At 40.8% G+C, this 27868-nt stretch overlaps 2 protein-coding genes across 3 annotated transcripts in view; one reads left to right on the forward strand and one right to left on the reverse strand.

Moving 5' to 3' along the window:
• becn1 (beclin 1, autophagy related) lies at nt 1–25384 on the reverse strand. Of its 2 annotated transcripts, XM_052038568.1 has the most exons (12): nt 25278–25384; nt 20318–20446; nt 18108–18175; nt 16501–16559; nt 13684–13774; nt 9401–9537; nt 8350–8544; nt 7004–7150; nt 5358–5507; nt 3068–3128; nt 1667–1809; nt 1–769 (listed from the first exon to the last, which is right to left on the reverse strand). In XM_052038568.1, the coding sequence occupies exons 2-12, from the start codon at nt 20442–20444 to the stop codon at nt 601–603; spliced, it is 1347 nt and encodes a 448-aa protein (XP_051894528.1). In that variant the 5' UTR covers nt 20445–20446; nt 25278–25384; the 3' UTR covers nt 1–600. The 2 variants fall into 2 exon arrangements, with proteins under 2 accessions (XP_051894528.1, XP_051894529.1); XM_052038569.1 differs by lacking the exon at nt 1667–1809 and having other exon boundaries at nt 609–769.
• Nucleotides 25385–25494: 110 nt separating this feature from the next.
• psme3 (proteasome activator subunit 3) overlaps nt 25495–27868 on the forward strand; it is a 30691-nt gene continuing 28317 nt past the window's right edge. Inside the window, exon 1 of the mRNA XM_052038570.1 lies at nt 25495–25579. Within this exon, the coding sequence (XP_051894530.1) occupies nt 25538–25579 (42 nt within the window). The 5' untranslated portion in view covers nt 25495–25537. The remainder of the gene's footprint in view (nt 25580–27868) is intronic.

Consider the following 27868-nt stretch of genomic DNA (forward strand, 5'->3'; position numbering starts at 1 on the left):
CATTAGTGCAGCACATATTAATTCAGTATACAATGCCCTAAAGGTCTAGCTGTACATCTCACTAAAAAAATTGCAAGTTATTTTGACCCTCCCTGTTTCTGTGCTTAAGGTAAAAGAGAGATCTTAATGCTGAGGAATAGATCTTTTATTTCGGGCACTCAGTCTCAGCATGACGTAATCTCAGGAAGGGTGCAGAGAAGAGGCATCTTCTCTTATGGTATGTCTGTATCAGAACAGAAACCCCTACTGCAGCAGGTGATATTCCTTCTTATGTCTCACACCAGTCACCCTGTGGCCAGCAATGAAAGAACTGGGGACAGCTTTGGGATGCAGCCTCATGCTTATTTAGGAACTGGACTAAAAGTACCTAAACCCATTTCACACAAATAGCCAACAGCTTCAACCATCTGATTTGGAACAGTGTCCAGAGATGAAAGATAAATCCACTGTGCCAGCCAGTTCTCCAATTCTTCCCACAATTGATGATGTGGATGATTCCTCCAGGAAAGCATAGAACTTTCTACAGGCAATAACAGGCTAAGTTAAGAAACGATGTACAGCAAAATCAGTGTAGATTCAGTAAGGAAATATAGTGTGTAATCATCTATTGTAGAACTGAGAAGACACCCAAGCCAGTCCCCATTTCAAATTGGTAAGCATAAATTTCAGTGCTTTAGTCCACTGTTCTTCAGAGTTGAACTGAGTTTTAATAGAATAAGATCCTCCACTTCCTCCCGTATCTTCAATCTTTCCTTTTTCCACATCCATCCTATATTGGAAAAGTAACAAAGTTACTGAAAGCAAAGTTAACTAATTACCTGTCATTATTCAACCAGCTGACATTTCTTCACTGGACTTGGCTCATTTTCAGTTATTACTTTGTCAGGTATGCTGAATTAATCATTGTATAAAAGTTCTGAAAATGCATTACTTTTCCTCCTTATGGGAATAAAGACGACAAAACTCTTGGTGGCTAATATATTGGTAATTAGCTGTACCTGTAAAACTGGGTCTATATATTTATACAAAACCTATTAAGTATTTTTAACTAAGGTTTTTATCATGCTTATTTGATTTGATTTTGTATACTCAAGTATCAATTCTGTATAGTAGTAAGCATGCAGTTTATATATTTAAACATGTGCAAAGTTGATAAATACTGCAAACAATTAAGTTATGGTTTTGATTCTTCATATTCTGTAGAAATAGCAGCATGCTGGTTCTTAGCCATTAGTGCTACAATACAAATGAAAAAAATACTATTTTCATAACTCAATGAAGTATCACAAGGAGGATTACAAAATCAATAGTAATGGAAAACAAAAGATCTCTTGCAAGGAATTTGCTTGGAATCAGTAGTTAGTATTTTTGTTTCCTTGGGGTTGGAAGTTTTTTTGGAAATGGATTGTGCTGCAGTGCATTAAATTCCATTCTCTTCCAAATAGAGAATGACTGACTGATTATGCAACAGGGGGCTTCATGTTTCTGCTTCTGTTCTGGATGCTGTCACCCTGAATAGATACACTCACTTCTATTGAACACTGGTTTCTATTTTGCTTTCTAAGTAGGTAAACTCAAGCGATGAATGCTGATAAACTCATTTGAATGGAAGTCTTGCATGATTTTTGACTTGGATTAGATTTGACCAGCTAACCAATCTAAATACCTGTATGGTAAACAGAAGCCAGTGTCACCTCTTTCTACCTCTTCCTTAAATTGTTGTACGCAGTCCAGAAAAGCTACCATAGCATGATCGAATTTATTATCCCAGAAGAATCGCAATCCCCCAGAACAATACAAGGGCAGCTCCTAAAACAGAAAATTAAATATCAAGTACAAAACTGAAAAACACAGATACCACCCCCTTCCCCCCCACACAGTACTTTGCTCAATTTCTTCTATATTTAATGATAGACACCCTCAGTTCTCCCATTCCTGGAATTAATATCTACCAAGAATGTGGAAAATGCAGAAGAGGCTAAGACTTTCACTTTCCACAAGGAAGTATAGGCCATCCCTGGGTTATGAACTCCCCGTACATACCAGCAAGTTCCTATAACGTTAGTAAATTCAAAAGTTCAAAGTATGTATGCATGTTCATTCCTACGAAGGGCAGAATTATTCTCCTTGCTCCACTTCTAGTAATTATTCCTTCATATCAGTCTTGTGTGCTTTTGATGCCAATCATTACAGTACTACGGAGATATTGTTATTATATCAAGTGATTTTCGTGTATTTTCTGACAAAATTGACTTATGGACATCTGAAAATGTAACCCTTTTGTTACCTGGGGACAGCCCATATGTGACCTCTCTTCAGTTCCTCCCCAAATGACACTGCTAGACTGGGAAGACAGTGGGATAAGAAAAAGCAAACTTGCATCCATCATTCCACTGGACCCATGTATGAACCCTGCACTTCCTTACCATCAAAATATTTTTGAAGATTAACCGTCATTTACCTAACAGGAAATGGTACCAACATGAACCAATGCCTGTAATACTCTTTTCAGTGAGAAAAGCCAAGTACAATATATGCATTTGCAAAGAACAAAAGTGATGATGTCATGGAAAAAAAAACTAATGGGAACGTTTCCATTGCTAATATTTAATGTCCCATGACATTGAACTGCACATTAAAACACTCCCACTCTCTGCCACACACACACAGCTTAATTGCAAGCTCAGAAGGCATGCATACAAAATCATTCTAATGGGAATTAGATGACAGGTGCTGTGGACATTGGCCCAACGGGTGTGGTTTGAGATTTTCCCAAATTCATTTAATTTATAGTCATGGAGTAATATCTTGGCAGTGGATTTTGACTTTCTTGTCAAGAGAAAGTATCTAACCTACTATTTTGCCCAGGTTTCTAATGCTACTGTTTTATTTCCCCTCTTCAAAACATATAACTTTTTGAAAACTAGTTCACTTTAAGCACATCATTCCATTTTCAAATTACAACGTTTAATTCCAAATTTATTAGCAGGAAATGAGAACATGTTCAAAGCATTTTTTTTAAATTAACTGAACAATTGAAAGATTATTTTATTCCCGAGGTACAGACCTTGGTTCTGTCTGTAAGTGATTCCAGGTATGAATGATTGCCGTAAGGAACAAGGCGATACCTACAAATAGAGATGCCTCATAAATAAAAGATTTGTGCATTTATTAAAGAAATTGCATTTTCAGACAAGTTTCATGCAATTTTATAGTAAATTGCTACTGACTGCAGAGGAAGTCTTAGCAGAATAATCTCTCGACATCAAAAAGTGCCACTAACATGGTCTTGCTTCTCTCTTCGAGGGACACTTCTCGACATGTCAGATCAGTTTCCACCACTGGCTAATTTACTACCAAGGGCACAATACCTGCCTTCAGCAAACTTGCTGCCCAGACAAGTGGGCTACGCTCACCTCGTTCCAAACTTACCTTTTGATTCACAACTGGAGAAACCTATGCAATTTCTCTCCTGTTCCCACTTTGTTAATTATGAAGCTGCCAAAAATTGATCCGTCACATGCGCTTATTTCTCATCTACATTTTGTGTCTTTCAACAGTATCTGAAAATCCAACTTCAGACTCTACAACTACACTGATATCATCCATTTCAACTTCACCATCACTCAATTCCTCCACTAGTTGCACTGTCTGACATCCAACCTGGATCAGCTCATTTCCTCATGGGGTTTTATTATAACAGTCTTCTGTCATGCCAGAAATGCCTTTTCTTATCAATTCTCTCTCTCTCTCTATCCACTATTTCAGGGTAAACCAGACTGCTTGAAACTTTGAAGTTCTATCTTACCCCAAGTGAACAATTATTCCTGTCTTCTCCTTGTTCTCGCATCTTCAACATTCTATAAACTTATCCAAGACTCTACTTATCCATAATCACAGCTCACATCAAGTCCCATTTACTCCCAAGGTCAGTGACCTACTACTCCTAGTTCAACACCTAGATTTTATAACTTTCTTTCACGAGTTTAAATCCCTTCAGGGTTCTCTCTTATAACTTTATGAATTCCAATCTGCCCTCTCTTGCATTCATCCATTCCTTATCCACTTTGCCATAATTTTAACTGTCTCAATCCCAAGCTCCAGAATTCCTTCCTTCCCTACACCAAGGCCTTTAAATTCATATAGATTTTTTGTTCATGCCCCAATATCTTTCCTGGCTCAATGTCAAATTTTGAATGAGGAGGCCCCTGTATCTTTTATTTCCTCACATCTCTAAATTAATTTTTTTTCAACAATCAGCTCACAGCAAGGCAGAAATGCTCAAGAATATTTGCAACAATGGCTACATTGTTTTTCATTGCCTCTTTTCAAGACATAAAGCTTAATGCTTCATCAGACAATCTTCCAGAGTGCCTCAGATGGGATGGCCTACAGCACGTCCTGTTGGAATAAATAAACAGGAAATAAAATCTGCAAAGCCAGTGACCCAAGTACTGCTTCAACTTTAAAAAGCATGACTCTTCATCGACTATATTCCTAGCTTGGGCCTTTTATTTGCCAAGCCCACACTCCTCATTGGGTTGGTCGTAGGCTGAACGATATTTAGGGTACTCAGTGCTCATATATGTAGCTGGGTACTCACTAAAGGCTTATAAATCCAGGAAACACCATCTCTGCCAATTGTTTTTTGCCAGTCACATTCAGTGCAGGGGCTGCCAATTACGTCCCAGTGCATAGTGGGGGATGAACTAGAAGAGGGAATGTCTTCACCAAGAACTGCCCTGTACATGTTCTATCAGGTAAAAATGTTGGCATAGGCATTGGCTATCCCCTTTTTGTTCATGCAGGCTGTACACCTGCTATACATTGCCCCTAGTTTGTCCATCACAGTGGTACAACTCCCCTGTTGCCAGGGTGTCAACACTTCACACGAATGTTTCCTCAGCTCAAATACATCTCAAGTACATGCAGAAACTTTGACTTGGGTGTATCTCAATCAAACTTGTGAATGTAGACCTAAGCATAGTGGAAGAGCAGAATTAATAACATAATCTCAGATAAATGCTAACTGCATTACTGTTAACTTACCAGTCTTGTATTCAATAGCCCCTTAGTTTCCAAATTACTTGGAAGTATTCTTTAAGCAAAAATGGTACAAATGAGGTGAGAGATGATAAATCTTGTTAAATGTATGCTGAGGGAAATATTCCATGTTCCCAAATTTCTTTCCTCCTACTTCAAATTATTAAAACTCAGATCAATTTTGTCCTTAATTTCTTCCAAAATGAATTATTCACCTAACTTTTAAGATACTTATCAGTTAGGGTACTTAAACATGTTCACTTAGAGATTCATAACTACATGTTTCACACGCCAAATGTAGTTTCAAAATGCACCTTTGAAATCGAAGTTCCATCTTGTTAGCCAGTGAATGCAGAAGTAGCACAGTCTGTCCCCAAGCTGCATTAATCTCATTCCACTCAACAGGAACACTTGGTAGACGCCCTAGTCTGAAGTTGTTGATAGTGCCAAACTGTCCACTGTGCCTGCAATTCAAATTGCTCAGTAATGAAAAATTACATCAAAGTAAAAATGCACAAATAATACATGATTCAGGTGTGACTAATAGTTTTTAATCTGGTTTGTTATAACTTATGTTAGTGAAGGTCAAGAAAATATTTGAAAGCACTGGCTTCTGTACATAAAAATAACTGTAAAGATGTGATATTATGCATACAATTAAGATGTTATTTACAATATCCCTTCCAATATCACATGAAACTTGCACACAAAATTAGCTATAATGACTTAAAATGTGACATATTCCCTGTAGCTTTACATACAGGGAATCACAATTAACCTGGTTTGGAGGAGAGGAGTAATTTGATGGGCTGGAAGAAATTTACAAGGAGTTTCATGTGATATTGGAAGGGACATTATAATTAACATTTTAATTATATGCATAATGCCACATCTTTAGTTATTTTTTGCATTCTTTGAAGTAAATAGTCATACAAATATCATATAACAGCAGGCATCTGTCCAATTTCTAATTACATGATTATTACTTCAACTAAAATAAACGATATAAAGACCATGATACTGGATTATTTAATTAGGAAATTCATGGTGTTGTTTTGCTTTTCTTTTTGACTTGAAAACCTGTATTTAATGTACATAGCAATGGATGCAGTCATCACAGAAATTTTATTATTCTCTTAAACCAAGAAAAAAAAAGCAGTAAATTTAAATGCAAACAGATTCATATTGCCAGGACTTTGAGAGTCAAATGGCAGAGACTAGGAGCCACAGTTGAATATCTTTGCTCTACTGCTTGGACATTCCAACACTAACAATCCCTGTAGAAAAAAAAACAAGATATTCTTGCAGGTTTTCTGTGATAATCCCAGAACAAAGCCCAGAATCTGGAGGTCACATCATTGTATCGCTACGAATTCGGTAGCTGCTGTAAATCCCACATCTCATATTCAGCATTGTGCCAAAAAATACCCCAAATGATAAGCTAGTCATAACCCATTGCATACATCAGAAAGTGATATTAAACATTTTACTGTATGCTGCTTTGTTTATTGAGTAGTGGTCTGAAGAACAGTGAGGTTAGGCCAGTACAAATTGTTAACTGTTTTATATTTGTAAACACTATTGTATAGCAGGAAAATCAAAACTCACTTTCCTTAATTCCAAACCCATCCTCACTAATTAAGAAAGAACGTAAAGCATGTTGTCTACATATCAAAAGCATCAGCCCTATGTTGAACAGTTTCTGCATGACTTTTGAGTGAATACAAAGCAACAGGTATGAAAGAATCCAGAACTGAGACAATGAGAATAAATTTACAATTGTCAATTTACTAGTGATGATACCAGTCTGTCAATATAGACTCATCTGCATCACAAATGTACATCATTAAATAGAGGAGAACATAAGCTTAACATGTCCATTAACACAAAAATCCACCGATGTCAACAGCAGCAATAAAAACTATCAGTTTAATACAGATATAGGGTTTCTGGTTCTTACCATATATGGAATGTAGCATTGAAAACGTTGGTTTTCTTGAGCTTGTCAAGCTGAATCTGAGCATATCGCATTTGATTGTCAACACTCTTTAACTCATCGTCAAGCTCCAATTGCTGTCTTTTAAATTCAGAATACTCTCTCTGGTACCTTTTACATAAACACAACACTCTGTTAATCTTAGAATGGTCACAGTCAGCAGTGGCTTTTGTTTACACAAGTTATAGGAATTACCTGAAAACAACAGAAAACTTTGTGTAACAAACTTTAAAAGTCTTTTATAGTTTATCGAAGGGTGCCAACAACACGTGCATGTTTATACCACTATGTATTTTTTTAGAAACAATAGGAACCAATGGATGTCAGTCAGGAAAGTAGAACAGAGGCAAAAGATCTTTCAAATGCTGGAGTAAGCTCAAGGGGCAGCATGGCCCACTCTTCCTAATTCTCATACAGTTCCCAATTTATGGCAAGGTTCCATTCCTATGAATCATACAAAATCAGAATTAGGTTTATTATCACTGACGTGTCGTGAAATTTGTTGTTTTGTGGCAGCAGTAGTGCAAAGACATAAAATCACTATAAATTACAAAGTAAATAGTGTAAAAAAAAGTGTTCATGGACCATTCAGAAATCTGATAGCAGAGGGAAAGAAGCTGTTCCTAAATCATTGAGTGTGGGTCTTCAGGTTCATATCCCAAAACAGTTTGCAAGTTGGAAGTAAAGCCGCGAACCAAGTTCCCAGGTTCAGAAGATGCCTGCAGCCCTGCAGCAACTGGCAAATCCACACCACTGGTCTCCCAAACACTCGGTCTTATGTACAGGCTCCAAGCAAGTCGGGCATTTGTAAGGAGGGGAGGACCTGTGTTTTTAATTTATAACTAGTGATTTTGCTCTGCAATGCTGATGGTAAATTTCTAGCAACAGGAAAAGGAGAATAGTGAGAAAATTCTGAATTGCTTCAGAATTTATGTAACACAATGTGACAAAAATAACATTCAATTTTCTTAGGGCTTTCTTGACAGAATCAATTTTTAGTTCCATCTCGTATAATTACATACCAGATCTTTCTCTCTACTTTCTTATTAATGAGAAGGATGTCATTCATTTAAATCAACATCAATTTATTTAGCAATTTTTGACTAGAGGTTGTGGGGAAGGGAGGGGAGGTCATTGTTTAACCATGCTACTTAATGTAAGGTTTTGCCTTTTTTTTCCTCTTTAGCATTAGGTATGGGATTCAAAAACCCAGGCCAGAAAGGAGAGTTTCATGTATACTTTTATTAGGCAGTAAATAAATATTATGGATTACTAGTTAGAAAGGATTACATTAACAGTTGTTTACTCACTGGGCTTCTTCTTGATTGAGTCTGTCAGTCTCTGCTCTGACCTTTGCCAAATCATCTGCTACCTTCTTCCGTTTCTCTTCTACATTTCCAAGTTCCTGGATCAGATGGTCCTCTTCGGAGTTCAGCATTTTTAGCTCTTCCAGAAGCTGCTCTTCATCTTCCTGACTCATTCGTTCAAGGATCTCTAAACAGTTCCTGCACCAAGAACACTTGAATCACTCTTTTTAGTTAAGTGCATTACATTCAACAAAAATACTGTAGGTTCAACAAAACCAACATAATTTTCAAGATGTTACTCTATAAAACATTAAAAAACATGGTAGCACAATCTTTCTCTTAGGAAATCCCTTGGAGTTCGGGATGATATGCTTCCATTACAGTTGGAGAGTGGAAGTGTTCTAGAGCAAAGAAGTGGTCTAGGCCATTCAGTCTTTTGAGTCTGCTATACAAACTGATACTGGAAATCAGAAATAAAAGCAGCCTCACTGTACGAACTGCAATGTCACAACAGGCAGCCCACTGCCTCCTTCTGAAGGGCAGTCAGGAATGGGCAATAAACGCTGGCCTCGTAAACAGCAGCAAATAAATAGGAAGACGAGTGGTACTGCCGTTGCACACTATAATTTTAGTGCAAGATATTCTTAAGAGATATTAGTTTCAAAAAATCAAAATTGAAATCAATCTATCCCCTAGAGTGACTGGGCAGATATAAGTTAAATCCTTCAGTTTACTGATTCAAGTTGATTCCGTGTGCACCATTTTGCTTCGGGAAGAGTCTGCCTGCTTCTCTCCTCGCTTGTCTCTGGATTCATAGGATTCGGATTCAATCCTTACATTGAGAGTTTAAGCTCAAAGCAGAAGCCGACGATCTAAAGCAGAACTGACTACACACTTAGGCCTGGTTAACAGCAATAGAACAGTATAACTTTGCGGTCTTGGTTAATAAGGTTAATAAGCTGAATAAGGATTTTTTCATTCTCCAGCTGAACTTGATCTGGATGATAAACAATGCATGACTTTAGAATACAGTAAACTAACATTAATGACCTACTTGTAATTCTGGCATTCGTTTTCTGTAACATTCAGCTGCTGGTCTAATTGATCCAGCAATGTGTCTGTACATTCTTCACAAAGAGGGTGGTCCACATCTGTCTGACCAGACATTATGTCAAACAGATCACTAGTCACCTATTTAAAAACAAGGACAGAATTCAGTAACATAAATCTTGCGTATGCCACATATTTCCTCTGTCACACTTATTTTCCAGAATAGGAAAAGAATTGATACTATTACACCCTGATATTATGCCATCATGGCAGAAATGAACCGAGCACTCCACCTGTCCAGGCCAAGAAAAATAAAATTTAGATCATTGAAGTGTCCTGGTTAACGAATCCATGCCATGAATCTCCAGTGGGGCCTTGCACCATTAAACCAAGAGAAACAAAGGACTGCAGATGCTGGAATCTAGATGAAAAAAACAACGAGATGCTGGAGGAACTCAGCAGGCCAGGCAGCTTCCGTGAAGAAAAGCAGATGTCAATGTTTCAGGTCAGGACCCTTCTTCGGGACTCCTGTGCTACTGTGCACCCCCAATGTCCACCAGGTGGCTGCATCTCATGACTGCATGGCCAGATTCTGCTCTAACTCCATCTACAAGTTTGCAGGTGACACCACCGTAGTGGGCCGTATCTCAAATAATAAGTTGGAGATAAAGAGTCTAGTGGCATGGTGTCATGACAACATCTTTTCCCTCAATGTCAGCAAAACAAAAGAGCCGGTCAGTGACTTCGGGAAGCAGAAGGGTGTACATACTCCTGTTTACATCAATGATGCTGAGGTTGAGAGCTTCACATTCCTAGGACTGAATATCACCAATAGCCTGTCCTGGCCTAACCACAGACGCCACAGCCAAGGCGGCTCGCTAGCATCGCTACTTCCTCAGGAAGCTAAAGAAATTTAGCATTTCCCCTTTGACCCTCACCAATTTTTATGGATGCACCATAAAAAGCATCCTATCTGGATGCATCACATCTTGGTATGGGAACTGCTCTGTCCAGGACCACAAGAAGCTGCAGAGTGTTGTGGACACAGCTCAGCACATCACGGAAACCAGCCTCCCCTCCACGGACTCTGTCTATAGTTCTCACTGCCTCAGTAAAGCAGCCAGCATAATCAAAGACCCCACCCACCCCAGACATTCTCTCTTCTCCCCCAACCCATCAGGCAGAAAATACAAAAGCCTGAAAGCAATTACCACCAAGCTCAAGCACAGCTTCTACTCTGCTGTTACAAGACTATTGAATGGTTCCCTTAGTACGATACGATGGACTCTTGACCTCACAATCTACCTCGTTATGGCCTTGTGCCTTATTGTCTACCTGCACTGCACTTTTTCTGTAACTATAATACTTCATTGTGTATTCTGTTATTGTTTTCCCTTGTACTACTTCAATATATTGATGTGATGAAATGATCTGTATGGATGGCATGCAAAACAAAGTTTTTCACTGCACCTCAGTACATGTGACAAGAATAAACCAATTTACCAACTTAATTTACTATCTTCTCCATTCAGAGCCATATCCCTTATATATTCCAACTATTGTCACAAGATCACAAGACAAGGGAGCAGAAGTAGGCCATTCGGCCCATCGAGTCTGCTCCAAAGAAAGGGAAAAAGAAAAAGAAAAAAGAAATGAGAAATTGGGGAATGTCCATGAGAAGGAAAAAAAACTATTCATTTCTAGCCCCAATTTCTGGCCTTATCCCCATATCCCTTGATACCTTGACTAATTAGATAACTATCTATCTCCCTCTTAAACGCCTCCAATGATTGGGCCTCCACTGTTGTACGTGGCAAAGAATTCCATAAATTCACTACCCTCTGGCTAAAGAAATTTCTCCTCAACTCTGCTTTAAACCTGTACCCTCTAATTCTAAGATTGTGCCCTCTGGTCCTGGACTCACCCACGAAGGGAAACAGCTTAGCCACATCTACTCTGTACAGTCCTTTCAACATTCTAAATGTTTCTATGAGGTCCCCTCTCATTCTTCTGTACTCCAGTGAGTACAGTCCAAGAGCCGACAAACGCTCGTTATATGTAAGACCTTTCATTCTGGGAATCAATCCTCGTAAATCTCCTCTGAAACCTCTCCAACATCAGCACATCCTTCCTAAGATATGGGGCCCAAAACTGCACACAGTATTCCAAATGAGGCCTCACTAGTGCCCTGTAGAGCCTCATCAACACCTCCCTACTTTTATACACTGTACCTCTCGAAAAGAATGCCAACATAGCATTCACTTTCCTTACTGCCGATCCGACCTGGTGGTTAACCTTTAGGGTATCCTGCACGAGTACGCCCAAGTCCCTTTGTACTTCTGTACTTTGAATTTTCTCCCCTTCTAGATAATAATCTGCCCGTTTATTTCTGTTTCCAAAGTGTACAACGGCACATTTCTCAACATTGAATCTCATCCGCCATTTCCTTGCCCATTCTCCTAAACTATCTAGGTCTCTCTGCAACCTTCCTGTCTCCTCAATGCTCCCTACTCCTCCACCTATCTTGGTGTTGTCTGCAAACTTAGCCACAAAACCATTTACTCCATCATCCAAATCGTTAATGTACAAAGTAAAAAGAAGCTGCCCCAACACCAACCCCTGCGGAACACCACTAGTAACCGGTAGCCAACTAGAACAGGATCCTTTTAGTCCCATCCTTTGCTTTCTGCCTACCAGCCAATGCTCCACCCATTCCAATATCCCACCTGTAACTCCATGACCCCCCATCTTATTAATCAGCCTCTTGTGCGGCACCTTGTCGAAGGCCTTTTGAAAGTCTAAATACACAACATCTACAGCTTCTCCCTTATCCACCCTACCTGAGATTTCCTCGAGAAACTCCAACAGGTTGGTCAGGCAGGATCTTCCCTTCACAAAAACATGCTGGCTTGGACCTATCCTGCCTTGCACCTCTAGGTATTCCATAACCTCATCCTTGAGGATCAATTCTAATAACTTTCCCACCACTGATGTCAAAATAATAGGTCTGTAATTTCCTTTATGCTGCCTCCCACCTTTCTTATACAGCGGAACTACATTTGCGACCCTCCAGAACCATGCCAGAGTCTATCGATTCCTGGAAAATTATCACCAGTGCTTCCGCAATCTCTAAAGCCACCTCCTTCAGAACCCGGGGATGCACCTCATCCGGTCCTGGAGACTTATCTGTCTTTAGTCCATTTAGCTTTCCTAGCACCTTCTCTCTAATAATTTTAACTGAACTCAGTTCCATTCCTTGAGACCCCTGACTATCCGGTATATTGCTGATGTCCTCCACATCAGCAATATTCTTCCCCTCTACCGCACCACCTCATTTCAGAATTCAGTACCAGGGTGAAGGGGTCACCATGGAATTCATGAACTTTTAATAAGATTAAGAATAAACAGGTTGAGAACTGCTGCTCCAGAGTCCCCTAATAAAGAAGTCAAGGTCACAGGGTGTCCTCATGAGGACCACACAGCACAATCATCTGCAGACCACATGCCACCCTTGAGGAAGGCCTGCAAAAATCAGCCTGAAGAATAAATACATTTCCTCCTGGATCATAGACTATAATTCAACATTAAACAAGGTTTTTATAAATACAAAACAGCTACTTAACATAGGAAATAAGAGTAAGCCATTCAGTCCTCAGGCTTCCTTCATTATTCAATATCATCATGGCTGGTCACCCACTTCAGTATCCTATTCACACTTTCAGCCCATATCTCTTGGTCTCTTTAATATTAATAGATAAACCTATCTTCTTCTTGATTACTTGGCCCTCACTTCCTTCTGATGTAGGTAATTCCAGAGGTTCACCACCCTCTGTGTGAAGAAGTTTCTACAGATTCCAGTCCCAAACAGCACATCCTGTACCCCTGGTTCTGCAGTTCCCAGCTACTGAGAAAATCTCTCTCCATCTAGTCTATCTAGATCCCTTTCATTCTTCTAAACTGCAATGAAGGTGGGACTAATTGACCCAATCTCCCCTCATTTAAATAAATAAAACAATACAGAGGATCTTACCTGAATACCATCTTTTAACTTAGTTTTAATAAATTCAGCCCTTTTAAAAAAAATATCCATGACTTATTGAAAGTCTTGAATATAATGTTCACTTCCCGTCAGCATTACTCCTTGTTACACTTTTTCATCTACGAGCAATTTCATAGGAGATTTGCTAATCTGTTTTATCAAAATGCACATTATCTCACTTTGGTATTTTTGTTTGTAAGTTTAAAATACTGGTTTTCATTACAAGTAAACGTTAAAGACAAACCTACCTTGAGCCTTCGACTTAGGTTTTCCATTGTCCCACCATCAGAAGCTTCTCCAATTAGTGTAAAACTATTGGCACTTTCTGTGGACAACATCCTACAAAAGATTATGATCCTATTAACAAATTCCTAATGCATGCGAGTGAGCTGAGGAAACTTTTCTTTAAGTTAAATAGATGTACAATTTCTCTAACATTTCACTTTGTATTATTTTCACTTATAACATAGAGAACCTGTGAAATATTTTACTAAATGAACCAGATTAAGAAAGAACCAAGTTTTTTAGTAGCTTGTTTATAGATGGAAATTTTAATTTTCACTTGTCTGAATAATTTCACTAATTCACTGCAAACTGTTATAATAAAATCTACTGATGCTTACATTAAACAGACTCCCCCTCATTACAGGCAATCATTGGAAGGGAGAAGTAATCATTTTCAGGGTGGGATAAAATTCCATTTTTTTTATATATACAGTGGCATGCAAAAGTTTGGGCACCCCTGGTCAAAATTTCTGTTACTGTGAATAGTTAAGTGAGTAGAAGATGAACTGATCTCCAAAAGTCATAAAGTTAAAAATGAAAAGTTCTTTTCAACATTTTAAGCAAGATTAGTGTATTATTTTTGTTTTGTACAATTTTAGAGTGAAAAAAGGAAAGGAGCACCATGCAAAAGTTTGGGCACCCCAAGAGATTTGAGCTCTCAGATAACTTTTACCAAGGTCTCAGACCCTCATCAGCTTGTTAGGGCTATGGCTTGTTCACAGTCATTGTTAGGAAAGGCCAGCTGATGCAAATTTCAAAGCTTTATAAATACCCTGACTCCTCAAACCTTGTCCCAACAATCAGCAGCATGGGCTCCTCTAAGCAGCTGCCTAGCACTCTGAAAACTAAAATAAATGATGCCCACAAAGCAGGAAAAGGCTATAAAAAGATAGCAAAGCATTTTCAGGTAGCCGTTTCCTCAGTTCCTAATGTAATTAAGAAATGGCAGTTAACAGGAACGGTGGAGGTCAAGTTGAGGTCTGGACAACCAAGAAAACTTTCCGAGAGAACTGCTCGTAACATTGTTAGAAAGGCAAATCAAAACCCCCATTTGACTGCAAAAGACCTTCAGGAAGGTTTAGCAGAATCTGGAGTGGTGGTGCACTGTTCTACTGTGCAGCAACACCTGCACAAATATGACCTTCATGGAAGAGTCATCAGAAGAAAACCTTTCCTGCATCCTCACCACAAAATTCAGCGTCAGAAGTTTGCAAAGGAACATCTAAACAAGCCTGATGCACTTTGGAAACAAGTCCTGTGGACCGATGAAGTTAAAATAGAACTTTTTGGCCGCAATGAGCAAAGGTATGTTTGGAGAAAAAAGGGTGCAGAATTTCATGAAAAGAACACCTTTCCAACTGTTAACCACGGGGGTGGATCGATCATGCTTTGGGCTTGTGTTGCAGCCAGTGGCACGGGGAACATTTCACTGGTAGAGGGAAGAATGAATTCAATTAAATACCAGCAAATTCTGGAAGCAAACATCACACCATCTATAAAAAAAGCTGAAGATGAAAAGAGGATGGCTTCTACAACAGGATAACGATCCTAAACACACCTCAAAATCCACAATGGTCTACCTCAAGAGGCACAAGCTGAAGGTTTTGCCATGGCCCTCACAGTCCCCCCGACCTAAACATAATAGAAAATCTGTGGATAGACCTCAAAAGAGCAGTGCATGCAAGACGGCCCAAGAATCTCACAGAACTAGAAGCCTTTTGCAAGGAAGAATGGGCAAAAATCCCCCAAACAAGAATTGAAAGACTCTTAGCTGGCTACAGAAAGTGTTTACAAGCTGTGATACTTGCCAAAGGGGGTGTTACTAAGTACTGACCATGCAGGGTGCCCAAACTTTTGCTTCAGGCCCTTTTCCTTTTTTGTTATTTTGAAACTGTAAAAGATGGAAATCAAAAAGTAACCTTGCTTAAAATATTAAAGAAATGTGTCATCTTTAACTTTATGCCTTTTGGAAATCAGGTCATCTTTTACTCGCTTAGCTATTCACAGTAACAGAAATTTTGACCGGGGTGCCCAAACTTTTGCATGCCAATACTTTTCTGAATGTGAAACACATCGAGATGCAAGGAACTGCAAGGTGCACTACAAACCTATTGGTGGTTTAAAATGATTAACTGGCTCGTCAATAGTAATTGGTATCACAGTAAAATACATCAGATCTTCAGCCCTTGCTTAAATACATTGTCATTTTCATCAGTGGCCATTGGATGAGTATCCCTTTTTGTATGTCAAACAACACCTCAGCTGGTATCTCACTCAACATCAGCATTGGTGTCAAACCTAGGACACCTTCCTGCTTTACACGGTTCAGCAATATAACATGCAAAAGAATTAGTTAAAATATATCAGCCTATTCTGAAAAAAAGAACTACCCACAGCAAATGCCAAGAAAAATCTGAGAAGTAAATGCAGAGTAATGCTCCACACTAATCTGTTCAATTTATTTTCCTTCCTCATATCACCATTATTTGGGCATTAAAAGCAGGAAGCCAAATGCCTTTATAACACTATGAAAAAGTATTACAAAACAAGCCAAGGGATCTGCTCTCCAATTTGCCATTCTTGACAGAAAAGCAGAGAAGAGTTTCTATCCAATAGTTACCTAGCAACAAGAGGAGTTTCTCCAAAATCAATCGCCCAACACATGGAACAAAATTTAGTTCATCAGCACTGAAGCTGTTGATTGATAAATGAATGGCCCTTTATATAGCCAAAAACAAAATTTTGCTAAATTAAAGAAAGATGAAATTGTTTGTCTTTACCGAGCTGGAGGGATGTATTTTCTGGATACACCGTCTGGCTTGTCTTCTGTACAAGTTTCCTGAAAAATAAAACGTTTTCAGTAAAAACAGATGAAAATGAATATCAACTTACAAGTCTTCTGAAATAAAATTAATAGAATTACCATTATAAAATCACATCCCTGCACTGGTAGTGAACTAGTATCCAGGATAGTGGTGGATGGGAAAGAAGAATTGTTTTTGCATCTCTCCTAAACACCAATGTCAAACATAACAAAACTTAACAAAATGAGCTACTTTGAAAGGCAGGTATGGCCATGTAGGTGAACAAATTTATACCAAGATTCTACTAAACACAAATGGATGAATGATTTATTAACCTGTCCTAGTGATAAAAGTAGTGGGTGAAATATAGTGCAGAGAGTAATACTTAACCTTTCTCAAGGGATCTGGACAATGAACTCCCACCTTAAATAACATCTCTGACAACATAACACTTGCTCATCTGCTGTTTTTATTTGGAAAAGCAGCAAAAACTTCCTCTTAAACCGAGCTTGTTTTGTATTTTTCCAGCTATTCTGTAACTTGAGACCAACTCTCTAAATGGAAAACGAATACTGTGCCTCTTCAGAAAGTGTGATGCTGACATTGGTCCGGATTATAAAAGCCAGCAGCTCCATTAAGACTTGTTGGCTTTTACGCACTCAACTGGGTTGATTCCAAGGACACCCAACCTCAGGCTAAAGTCCAGCCTTACATTCAGCTAAATGCTAACATGAAAATACTTGTATTGCTCTGATGGACTCCAAGTTAAATGGAGCAAATCAAACTTATTGACTGAAATCTGCCCATTGAGCCCATTCGAAGACAGGCCTGGCACAATTCCAGCAGGCCCATTGAAATTAGTAAGGCTAAACAAAGAATGGCAAGTTAATTTCCTACCCATTTGATTTAATTTAAACAATCAATCACTTTTATATATGTGCTGTTTTTTTTAAGAATAGTTTTTTAAAAAAATGAACATACAAGATCTGGAGTAGGCCACTCAGCCCCTCAGGCCTATTCTGCTACCTAATAAGATCTGCCTGCAACCTGAGCTTCACATTTCCATCTACCCACCACAACCTTTCACCCCCTTGCTTATCAAGTGTGTCTGCCTTAAAGATGTTCAAAGATACTGCTTCTATTAACCTTTGAGGAAGAGAGAGTTCTAAAGACTCATAACTCAGTTTTTTTTTTCAAATAGATTTGTTTGAAACAATGCCCATATGTTTTTTGCATGTAGGCATATGCCAAAGACAGCAATACCAGGTACATATGCTCAATGATGCCCAGTGTCCACAAGAAGATTCCATCCTCACCACCCACCCTACCACACTCAATCCACCATTATATTTGTTTATACCATAAAGCTGCAGAACTGAATCAAACCAATGTAATGTCCCCATTGCCCATTTCAAATAATAGGATCAATAAACACTACCACCTCCTGGATTACACCAGACCACAATACTGTACCAAGCACAAACAACAATCCAGGATAGAGTTAACAATTAAACAGTGGTCAGGTGCCCCGGAAGCACGATTGGTGTTCAATGAAATTAATGGATATTTAATTAAATTCTTACCTCTGGGAAGCTGCCATCTTCCACCCTGCCTTCTTCTGGTTTCACAGGAGTAACTGTAACTAAAGGAGCTGAAAAAAAGATTCAACTTAATTTCTTCTTGCTGATCTTTTAACATTTATAAGTATTGATTTTGACTTCAATGTGCTATAAACATCAATAAGCCACAATGTTAACTAGAACCTGACCTTTGTAACCTGCTGCTCCTCCACAACCACATGCCACTCCAAATAGAATCTACCCCAATGCCAGTCAATTGTGAAAATAAAAAAACTGCAGATGCTTGAAATTTGAAATAAAAACAGAAATGACAGAAATACTCAGCAGGTCAGGCAGCATCTGTGGAAACAGAAACAGTTAATATTTCAAGTCAAGGACCCTTCATCAGTTGCTTGTGTCTCTGTCATCTCACTTTATCTACCATTGTCATCAACCACTGGGCACATGGCAGCCCATTACCACTCTTGGACCCAGCACCGAATTAAACAATTTCAGATAATCAACAATTCCAGACATTGTATTGAATGTTTCCAGCATTCTATTTTTGTCCTAGATTTTATTCATCTTCTCCCATCTACATGTCTACTTTGTGTTATTCACTATTAGATTTACCAACCCCTCTCATCTAGCTCCATCACTGCTTTTTGTCATTGAGTCTCTCCCTTCTCCCACTATAACAGATAACCTGCCTCCCCCAGGTTTACCTGTGCAAGAAACCTTGCTCTCAGACTTTTCCCTTTTGTGATCAACTCTCTCCAAATGCCGCCTCAGCTGCTGAGCACTTACAGCATTGGCACTATTTTGTTTATGCCCACAACTGCCTTGACTCTCAGATTTTTTAGTCCAACCATCTCCCTCTTTGCCTCAGTGTTATCCAGCTGTAATTAATCTCTCTACGGCTCACTTTTCCTTGTACTTCTGTGAAGACCCTAGGAGCATTTTTCTGTGTTCAAAACACTTTATAAATCTACTGTTCCTACTACATGGGTAACATTATTTAGTGTTTTAAGTAAAACTTCTGACTTTGGGGCTGAGAAATACCTTTCTACAATGAGATGAGTTGAATAGGATAAACTTACGGATTAGCAGCTCCCTTTCTCACCTGTGCCCCCCCCCCCCCCCCCCCACATTCTCTCCTCTCTGCGTTTCCCCCAACATTCTTTCATCCAAAGGTTTACTTCATTTTTGCCACCCAGGCTTTTATACCTTCAGCTAGCAATTCTTTGATCTCTGCTCCAAGGCTTACACTCCTTCCCAACTATACTCGTGTCCTGACACAGCAATTTTCACACCTGCCATAACAGTAAAGAACAGTAAAGTCTCAACCACCAGTCCAGAGCAGACCAGGAGCCCTCAACACTTCAGTTCAATTCTGCTCAAGATTCATTCCTGCCTCAGTGGCATAAACATAAAGACCAGGAGTGAGCATGGGCATCGCCACAAGACTAAAACCATCACCAACACAAAAGCTGAAAACTGATCAAATCCTACAACTTTATGTTGCTTTGAGAAGCATATTAGCATATAAATAACAGGGTACATTGTTTCTAACCACGGTGCTGTGTATTAAGTTTGGCCAAGTTTACACAGACAACATTTAGTCCAACGCATGTTTGGCTATAAGAGGAAGTTATTAAAAAATATACCCGGTACATTATTACCATATTCACACAGTATCATATTATTAGTTCTAGGTTAACACTTAGAACAAAAAACTAAATTATTTTAAATTGAAGTCAACAATGAATTAGTCTTTGAAATTATGTAGTACCTTTCTTGACCGCCCAAAACTCTTGATAGCTAAATAAGTATTTCTTGAGATGTAGTCACTGGTTTAAGAAACAGAACAGACAATCTGCACACAGCAAGATCCAAAACAAAAAAAAATGTAATAACGACAGGAAAAAAATAGTTTGAAGTTGATCAAGAGATTGATATTGGGTAGGACACTGGGGAAAACTCCAAACACTTAACAACTTACTGTCCCTCGGGGTCTGTTCCATCCACCTATGAGAGGAGATGAGGACCTCACTTACTAACTCATCCAAAAACTGCGTCTCGAACAGTTCAGCACTTGCTCACTACTACCTGGATTCTTGTGCCCTCGCTTTGCTGGACTCCAACCTGCACCATTTGACTGAAGAGAAGGGTGTACTACTAATACAGCCACAAATGACAAAAACAAAAATATTACATTTATTGAAACCTCATACCTGTGAGCTCCTGAATTGTGACTTTATCCAAGACATTGAACGATGTATCCAGCTTGAGAGGTTGACTGCAACGCTGGCACACAAAGCTCACTTGCATGGTAGAACCCGAAGTCTTTGACCCTTCCATTTCTACAAGATGGGAAAATATGCAATAAGACAATGGAGACACCAGAGATGGCAGATGCTGGAATCTGGAGAAACAAACTCAGCAGCATCTGTGGGAGGAAAGGAATTAAAGGTCCTGATGCAGGATTTCAACCTGAAATATCAACAATTCCTTTCCTCCCACAGATGCTGCTCGACCTGCTGAGTTCCTCCAGCAGACTGTTTGTTATGCAAAAGACAATATTATTTGATCTAATACACCCCCCATCCCTTCCACAGGTCATGGATTCTCACTGACCAAATAAATTGGTTAAAAAATTCAAAATAAATCCTTTCCTAATTTAAAAAAAACATGCAACAGAATTTATTCATAAAGCAGAAGGAAAATGTGAAAGGTATATATTTGGAAAGTACTAGAAGCGATCAAGATGTCAACCTAATACCTGTGGATGAGGGAGGGAGGGGGAAGAAGGGGGTACGTTAACCCTTCTTCAGAACCAAGAGATTACAGATGCAATGTTTAAAAATAATATAAAATTAATATTATGTTCAAAACTAGAGAATCATTACCATAGAATAAATTTGTAAGTTATTCTGATAGCATTCTTTATGTTGGGTGCACTATATAAAGTCAAAGAGCTTAAATTAAAGGTAGATAGTTAAATGAATGAATTGATTCAAGGTGAGACAATAAGAGCCATGGCGAGATAAAAAGGTCATTTGAGTCATACAGAGTATACGAACAGCTCAGACAGCTGGGAGGAAAGCAAACAGAAGTGGGCTAAACTGTAAAGCAAAGCAGGGTCAAAATCCTAAGGGAACTGGGACACCATCCACCCCCCCCCCCCGCCACCAGGTCATTAAGTTTTCGATGATTCCATGTGAATAATGGGAAGAAATAGCTATGAAGCACATAATGGGTGAAATATATTGCAGCCCATTAAAAGCAGCTAGAGAGGATATTACAGAGGATCTGACCATCATTTTCCAATACTTCCCAAACAGTGCAAGAATTAGAGTGCAAATGTTGTACTATTGTTTAAAAAAACGAGGAAGGATCAAACTAAGTAATTACAAGCCAGTTAGTTTAACTTCATTGGTAGCCAAATTATTGAAATCAATTCTGAGGGGCAGTACAAAGCCTCGGTTAGCAAAGCACAAATTAATCAGGGTCAGTAACTGTAGAGTAATTAAAGGAAGATTACATTGCACTAACTTGATTTAATTTTTTTCAGAAGATACCAAGGGTCGATGAGGACAGTGCCTTTAATGTAGTCTTCACGATTTTTTTTAAACAGTATTTTTGATTAAATCCCACATGGGAGGCTGGTCAAAAATGCCAATGTGATCCAGAGGGAGAGTGGCAAATTGGATCCAGCAATGGATCGGTGCAGGAAGAAAAGCATTAGGGTAGACAGACATTTTTGTTACTGTAGAACACTACCAGTGGGGTTTCACGGGATTCAGTCCCTTCCTCTTTGCAATATATATTAATTACTTAGACTGAAAAGTTGAGGGATGATGAAGTAGTTTGCAGATGTTACAAAAATTGGCTGCATGCTTGATACTAAGCAGTAAAGCTTTAGATGACGAAGTTATAAATAGTCTGGTCAGTGGGGCAGAAAAGTGGCAAATGGAATTCAAAACAGAAGTATGAGGTTATGAATTTAGGAGATGCGTAACAAGGCAAGATAATAAATAGGATACTGAATGATGTGGAGGAACAAGAGGAACTTTGGAATGTCTGTCCTTTGATCTTTATAGGTAGCAGACCAAGTTGATAAGCTATATAAAAAGGCTTAGAGATGTTTGCTTTTTAAACAAGGCATAAAAGGAAGATAACATTAGAACTATACAACATTAGTTAGACCACAGCTAATAGAATCACGTCTCGTTCTGGTCACTACATTACAGGAAATATGCGATTCAGAGATTTGAGGATATTGCCAGAATTTTAGCAACAAGAGATGATTGTATATGTTGAGGTTGTCTTCTTTGGAACAGAGAAGACTGAAGGAAGATTTAATGGAGGTGTATAACATTTTGAGGGGTCTAGATAAAGTAAATTAAAAGGACATTTCCACTTAGCAAAGCATTAAAGACTAGAGAGCATAGATTTATAGCAATTGTGAGATTAGCAGGAGGCAAAGAAAATGATTTTCACCCAGAAGATGGGAGAAGTCTGGAACTCAGTTTCTGAAAGGATGACAGAGGCAGAAAACCTCATCACATTTAGAAAGTACTTGGACATGCACTTGAAAAGCCGTGACATGCAGGGTGGGAGAACAAGTGCAAGAAGGTGGGATAATGTTTTGGGCAGCTCTCCCTCAACCAGCATGGACAAAATGGGAAAAGTGGTGTCAGGCTTACTGGTGTAAATTTTCTCTGACACTATACCATACCATTCTATACTCTTCAATCTCCTTATAGAAAAGCAAAAATGAAAAATAGTGGAAATGTATAATTGTGTCAACATGTAACCAGTGTTAAGCTAACTCGTCACATTTGACAGACTAACATGAGAAACAGAAGCAGTCTATTTGGCTCCTTATGCAGTTGCTTGAGTAATGGAGTCATGCATCACAGAAACAGGCTCTTCAGCTCACCACATCTATGCCAACTATCAAGGACCTATCTACTCAAATCCCATTTACCAGCACTTGATCCATAGGCTCCTGTGCCTTTAGCGATTCAAGAGCTCCTCCAGATGCTTCCTATATCTGAGAATACCTCCTTCTGCCACCATCTCAAGCACTGCAACCCAGACTTCAACAGCCCTCTTGGATAAAAATGTTCTTCCCCAGAACTCCACTAAACCTCTTCACTTTAAAAGCTATGCCTTCTGGTCTTTAACATGTCTGCCATGGGAAAAGGTTTCCTACATTCCTATTAATGCCTTTCATAACTTTATAAAATTCTATCTGGTCCCCATTCAGCCTCTTCTGCTCCTAGGAAAACAAACCCAACCTATCCAGTCTCTTCATAAATTAAATGTTCCATCCCAAGCAACATCCTGGTGCATCTTCTCTGCACCCTACCCAGTGCAATCACATCCCTATTATAGTGGTGAAAAAAAACTGCACACAGTATCTCAGCTGTGGCCCAACTAATGTTCTATAAAGTTGCAGCATTACCCCCCTGCTCTCATGTTCTAAACCCCAGTTAATGAAGGCAAGTATTGCATTTGCCTTCTTCACCAGCCGATCTACCTGTGCCGCCACCTTCAGGGATCCTTGTTCCTCAATACCCCCCAGGGCCCCATCATTCATTTGCCCTCCATAAGGCATCACTTTACACTTGTCAGGATTAAACTCCATTTGTCATTGCTCTGCCCAATTTGTCAGATGATCGATATCATGTTGGAACCCTAGACTACCCTCCTCACTATAACAACACCAAATCTCTGTCATCTGCAAACTTACTAATCACACCTCCTACAGTCACAGCTAAGTTGTTAACATACAAACAGCAAGGGTTCTAGCACTGATACCCGAGATACAGCGCTGGTCAGACTTGCAATCACAAAAGCAACTCTTCACCATAATCCTCTGCCTCCCATTACCAAGCCAAATTTAATCAATTTATTAACATTCTTTTTATCTCATGGCTCTAACTTTTTGTACCAGACTTGCCTGAGGGACCTCGCCAAAGGACTGAAGTCCATGTAAACAATCCTCTTGTCTAATGAAAGATCCCACCAAAAATACTGACAATTTCAGAGCTGGCAATTTTCCTTCACAATTAAACCATTACCTTCTCATTCCACCCATTCATCACAGAGGACACGATGCTAAAACTACCTGCTTCCTCCAGATCCTTACATAATGACCGAACATGAAGCAGAAAACAAAGAGAACCGTTACAATTATGAACAGAGGTAAAAACTGTAGGTACAGGAAATTAAAAAACACAGAAAATACCAAAGGACTCAGATCAGCCAGCAGTGGAGAAATAAATAGTCAATGTTTCAGGTCAATAGTCTTTCAAATATTACTGCACAACTTCCATTTTGAACCACAGTCATAAAGCACCGCTTTCCTGAGCTAATTATAACAAATACACAGACAAATTAAAGGAACATGGAAGAACAGAGCACTTCAACCCCCCCCCACCCAAAAAGCCATGAATCACAGTCACCCCCTCCCAGCCCCTCCAACACCCCCATCCCAGCCCCTCCAACACCCCCATCCCAGCCCCTCCAACACCCCCATCCCAGCCCCTCCAACACCCCCCTCCCAGCCCCTCCAACACCCCCCTCCCAGCCCCTCCAACACCCCCATCCCAGCCCCTCCAACACCCCCATCCCAGCCCCTCCAACACCCCCTCCCAGCCCCTCCAACACCCCCATCCCAGCCCCTCCAACACCCCCATCCCAGCCCCTCCAACACCCCCTCCCAGCCCCTCCAACACCCCCTCCCAGCCCCTCCAACACCCCCATCCCAGCCCCTCCAACACCCCCCAACACCCCCTCCCAGCCCCTCCAACACCCCCTCCCAGCCCCTCCAACACCCCCTCCCAGCCCCTCCAACACCCCCATCCCAGCCCCTCCAACACCCCCATCCCAGCCCCTCCAACACCCCCTCCCAGCCCCTCCAACACCCCCTCCCAGCCCCTCCAACACCCCCATCCCAGCCCCTCCAACGTCCCCATCCCAGCCCCTCCAACGTCCCCATCCCAGCCCCTCCAACGTCCCCATCCCAGCCCCTCCAACGTCCCCATCCCAGCCCCTCCAACGTCCCCATCCCAGCCCCTCCAACGTCCCCTCCCTGCCCCATCAAACCCCATCCCAGCCCCTCCAACACCCCCCTCCCTGCCCCTCCCAGGGAAACCGACGACCAGAAGCGCACACACACACCTATCCAATCCCTGCTGCCGACCGCTCAGCCCATCACCCTTCCCCCGTCCCCCGCGGCAGCGCCAGAACAACAGACTCCCGGCTCGGTTTCCGCCTCCGGACTCTCCTCTGGCCCCCCCCCCACCGCTCCCGCAGGGCGGAAGTGACGCAGGTTCCGGCGCCATTGATACTTTTTTTGCTACACGAAGCCAGCCAATGGGAGGACGGTGTGCGTGACGTCAGCCGCCCGCGCCCGCCGGCAGGATCGCGGCGTTTGCAACATGTCGGGTCTGCTGAAGCTGGACAATGCGCTCAGGACCAAGGTAACGGCCCGGGGCCCGGGGGCCCGCCCTCACCCGGTAACGGCCCGGGGGCTGGGGGGCTGCCCTCACCCGGCACCAGTAACGGCCTGGGGGCTGGGGGGCCGCCCTCACCCGGCACCGGTAACGGCCCGGGGGACCGCCCTCACCCGGTAACGGCACCGGGGGGGCCGCCCTCACCCGGCACCGGTAATGGCCCGGGCTACAGCAGGCGGCTGGGGGTCCGCTGGCCTGTGGCGGGCTCTTGAGACCCCCCCCCCCCCCCCCACCCCGGCCTAGCCCGGCCCGGCCGTGCTTAGTTTAAACTTAATTCCCATGCGTTTGGTTGGCGATGGCCCGGGCCGGCCTCGGCAGGTGAAAGCTGCTGGGCTGGCCCGGCCCGGCCCTCCTCCGTCCACCTGGGTTCCCATCAGCGAGCGGCAGCGGCCTGTCCCTGTGGGCCATCTGACATGTGCCTCCGGTTTAATCAGACATCTCTAAAATTGTTGGCTAATTTGTCCCAGCACAACTTTAGTGTGTTATTTTATTGTGCTTATCCGGGCCAGCCTACTTACTGTCAGCTTGTTCTTGAGATTAAATGTGGCACTTGGTGATCCAATACTGCCCTAAATGCACCGAAGCCTCATTTGAATAAGACCTTTTCAATTTTCTTTCCCCTTCACTAACTCGATCTCCCTACGTTCAGAGTTCCTGAGGCGTTTCCTGCTCATTGCAACACTCATCCCCCGTGTAAAGTTTGTTAAATCATATCCATAAACGTTAAGTTGTTGCATCTTTCAGGCTCGAAGGGATTGGTAGTTTTGACTTCTTGCTGAGACATCCATACAATGGATCGAAAACTAATTGCTGGAAATACAGAGCAGGTCAGTCAGCATCTGTGGAGGATGGAACAGAGTTTTGGGTGGGTGCTAGTTCATCAGAACTGGAAAATTTAAGTAGAGTAAAGGGGAAAAAGAAAGCGAAATAAATGATCAATGATAGTGATGGCAGGAGTAACATAGGCAGGAGGTCAGAGGTGTTATTGAGTTAGGTATCTGCTAATATTTATCTGAAAGGTAAATTTCTGGTGGAATACAAAGTTTGATGTATGGTTTGGCAAATGAACAGCACACCATTGCGATAATTGATGGGTCTGTTGCTTATTGATTAGGTGATGTTGACGGAGTACTGTGTGTTGAATGGAATAAGCTAAAGGATAAGTTAGGAATTGTTCAAAGTGAAAGCAGTAGGGGGTATAGATAAATACAAAATTGTGCCTAATAATTCCCATAGTGAATTTACTGAGACCATAAATAAACTTAGGGGAACATTAACACAAGTGCATTGAGAAATGAACAAAGTATCTGCTGGTGGAGTTAGATAAGACGTGATGGGAGGAGACTCATGGGCATTTTCTGGTTGGGCTTAATGGCCTGTCTCTGGTTATAAATTGTATAACTTTAATTACAGTTAACTACAATTACTGTGCATAGCATATTTGATTCCAGAATAATTACTTAGATGGTTGGCATTGGACTGGGTGAGATAAAGGTCCTGTTTCTGTGCACTATCACTCTGACTCTAACATACTGTGTTCTTTGCATTTATTTCCAATGTATGGGATCAGTGGCACCATAATATTTGTCATGGTGCAGCAGCTTGATCACATCTGGCCTGAAGATTACCATCTTCATTATAGTGAGTACAGCCATACAGCCAGGATTGGTTTGCTCAGGAATTTCAGCAAAACAAAATCTTACCATGTGTACATAAGTCTTGATTTTTTTTGGACAAATGAATGAAGTATAGTGAGATCCAAGTGCTCTTATACAGGCAGGTGCAGGAAATGGTTAGGGAGACAGATGACATACTGGCCTTTATTGCAAGGGGCTTGGAATTTAGAAATAAGGAAGTATTTTTACAGTGTACAGGGTGTTGGTAAGGCCACACCTGGAGTATTGTGCACCGTTTTGGTCCTCTAGGAAAGGATATTCTAGTATTGGAGGCAATCCAAAAGAGCTGGCCTATTTCCAGGAAGGGTAGGATTGACCTATCATGAGCAGCTAAAGAAATTGAAAATGTATTCTTTGAGTTTAGAAGAATGTGGGATGATCTTACCAAATCATAAGTCCAAAGGGGACTTGACAGGGTACGTGTTGAAATGCAGTGGGAGAGTCTCAAAAAATGGGTCATAGGTACAAGATTAGGGGACAATCATTTAAGACCAAGGTGTGTAAGCATATCTTCTTGCAGAGGATGGTGAATCTCTGGAATTCTCCACCCTGGTGGGTTGTGGAGGCTAAACCACTGGAG

The sequence above is a fragment of the Pristis pectinata genome, chromosome 25 (genome assembly GCF_009764475.1).
Source record: "Pristis pectinata isolate sPriPec2 chromosome 25, sPriPec2.1.pri, whole genome shotgun sequence".
Taxonomy (NCBI): Eukaryota; Metazoa; Chordata; class Chondrichthyes; order Rhinopristiformes; family Pristidae; genus Pristis; species Pristis pectinata.

Coding starts and splice junctions, on each gene's coding strand:
- becn1 (XM_052038568.1), bottom strand. CDS start 20,444: ATGGAAGGGTCAAAGACTTCGGGTTCTACCATGCAAGTGAGCTTTGTG. Junction 8,545..9,400: donor AACGAATGCCAGAATTACAA/GTAGGTCATTAA, acceptor TTCTTGGTGCAG/GAACTGTTTAGAGATCCTTG. Junction 7,151..8,349: donor CTCAATCAAGAAGAAGCCCA/GTGAGTAAACAA, acceptor TTTATGTAAAAG/GTACCAGAGAGAGTATTCTG.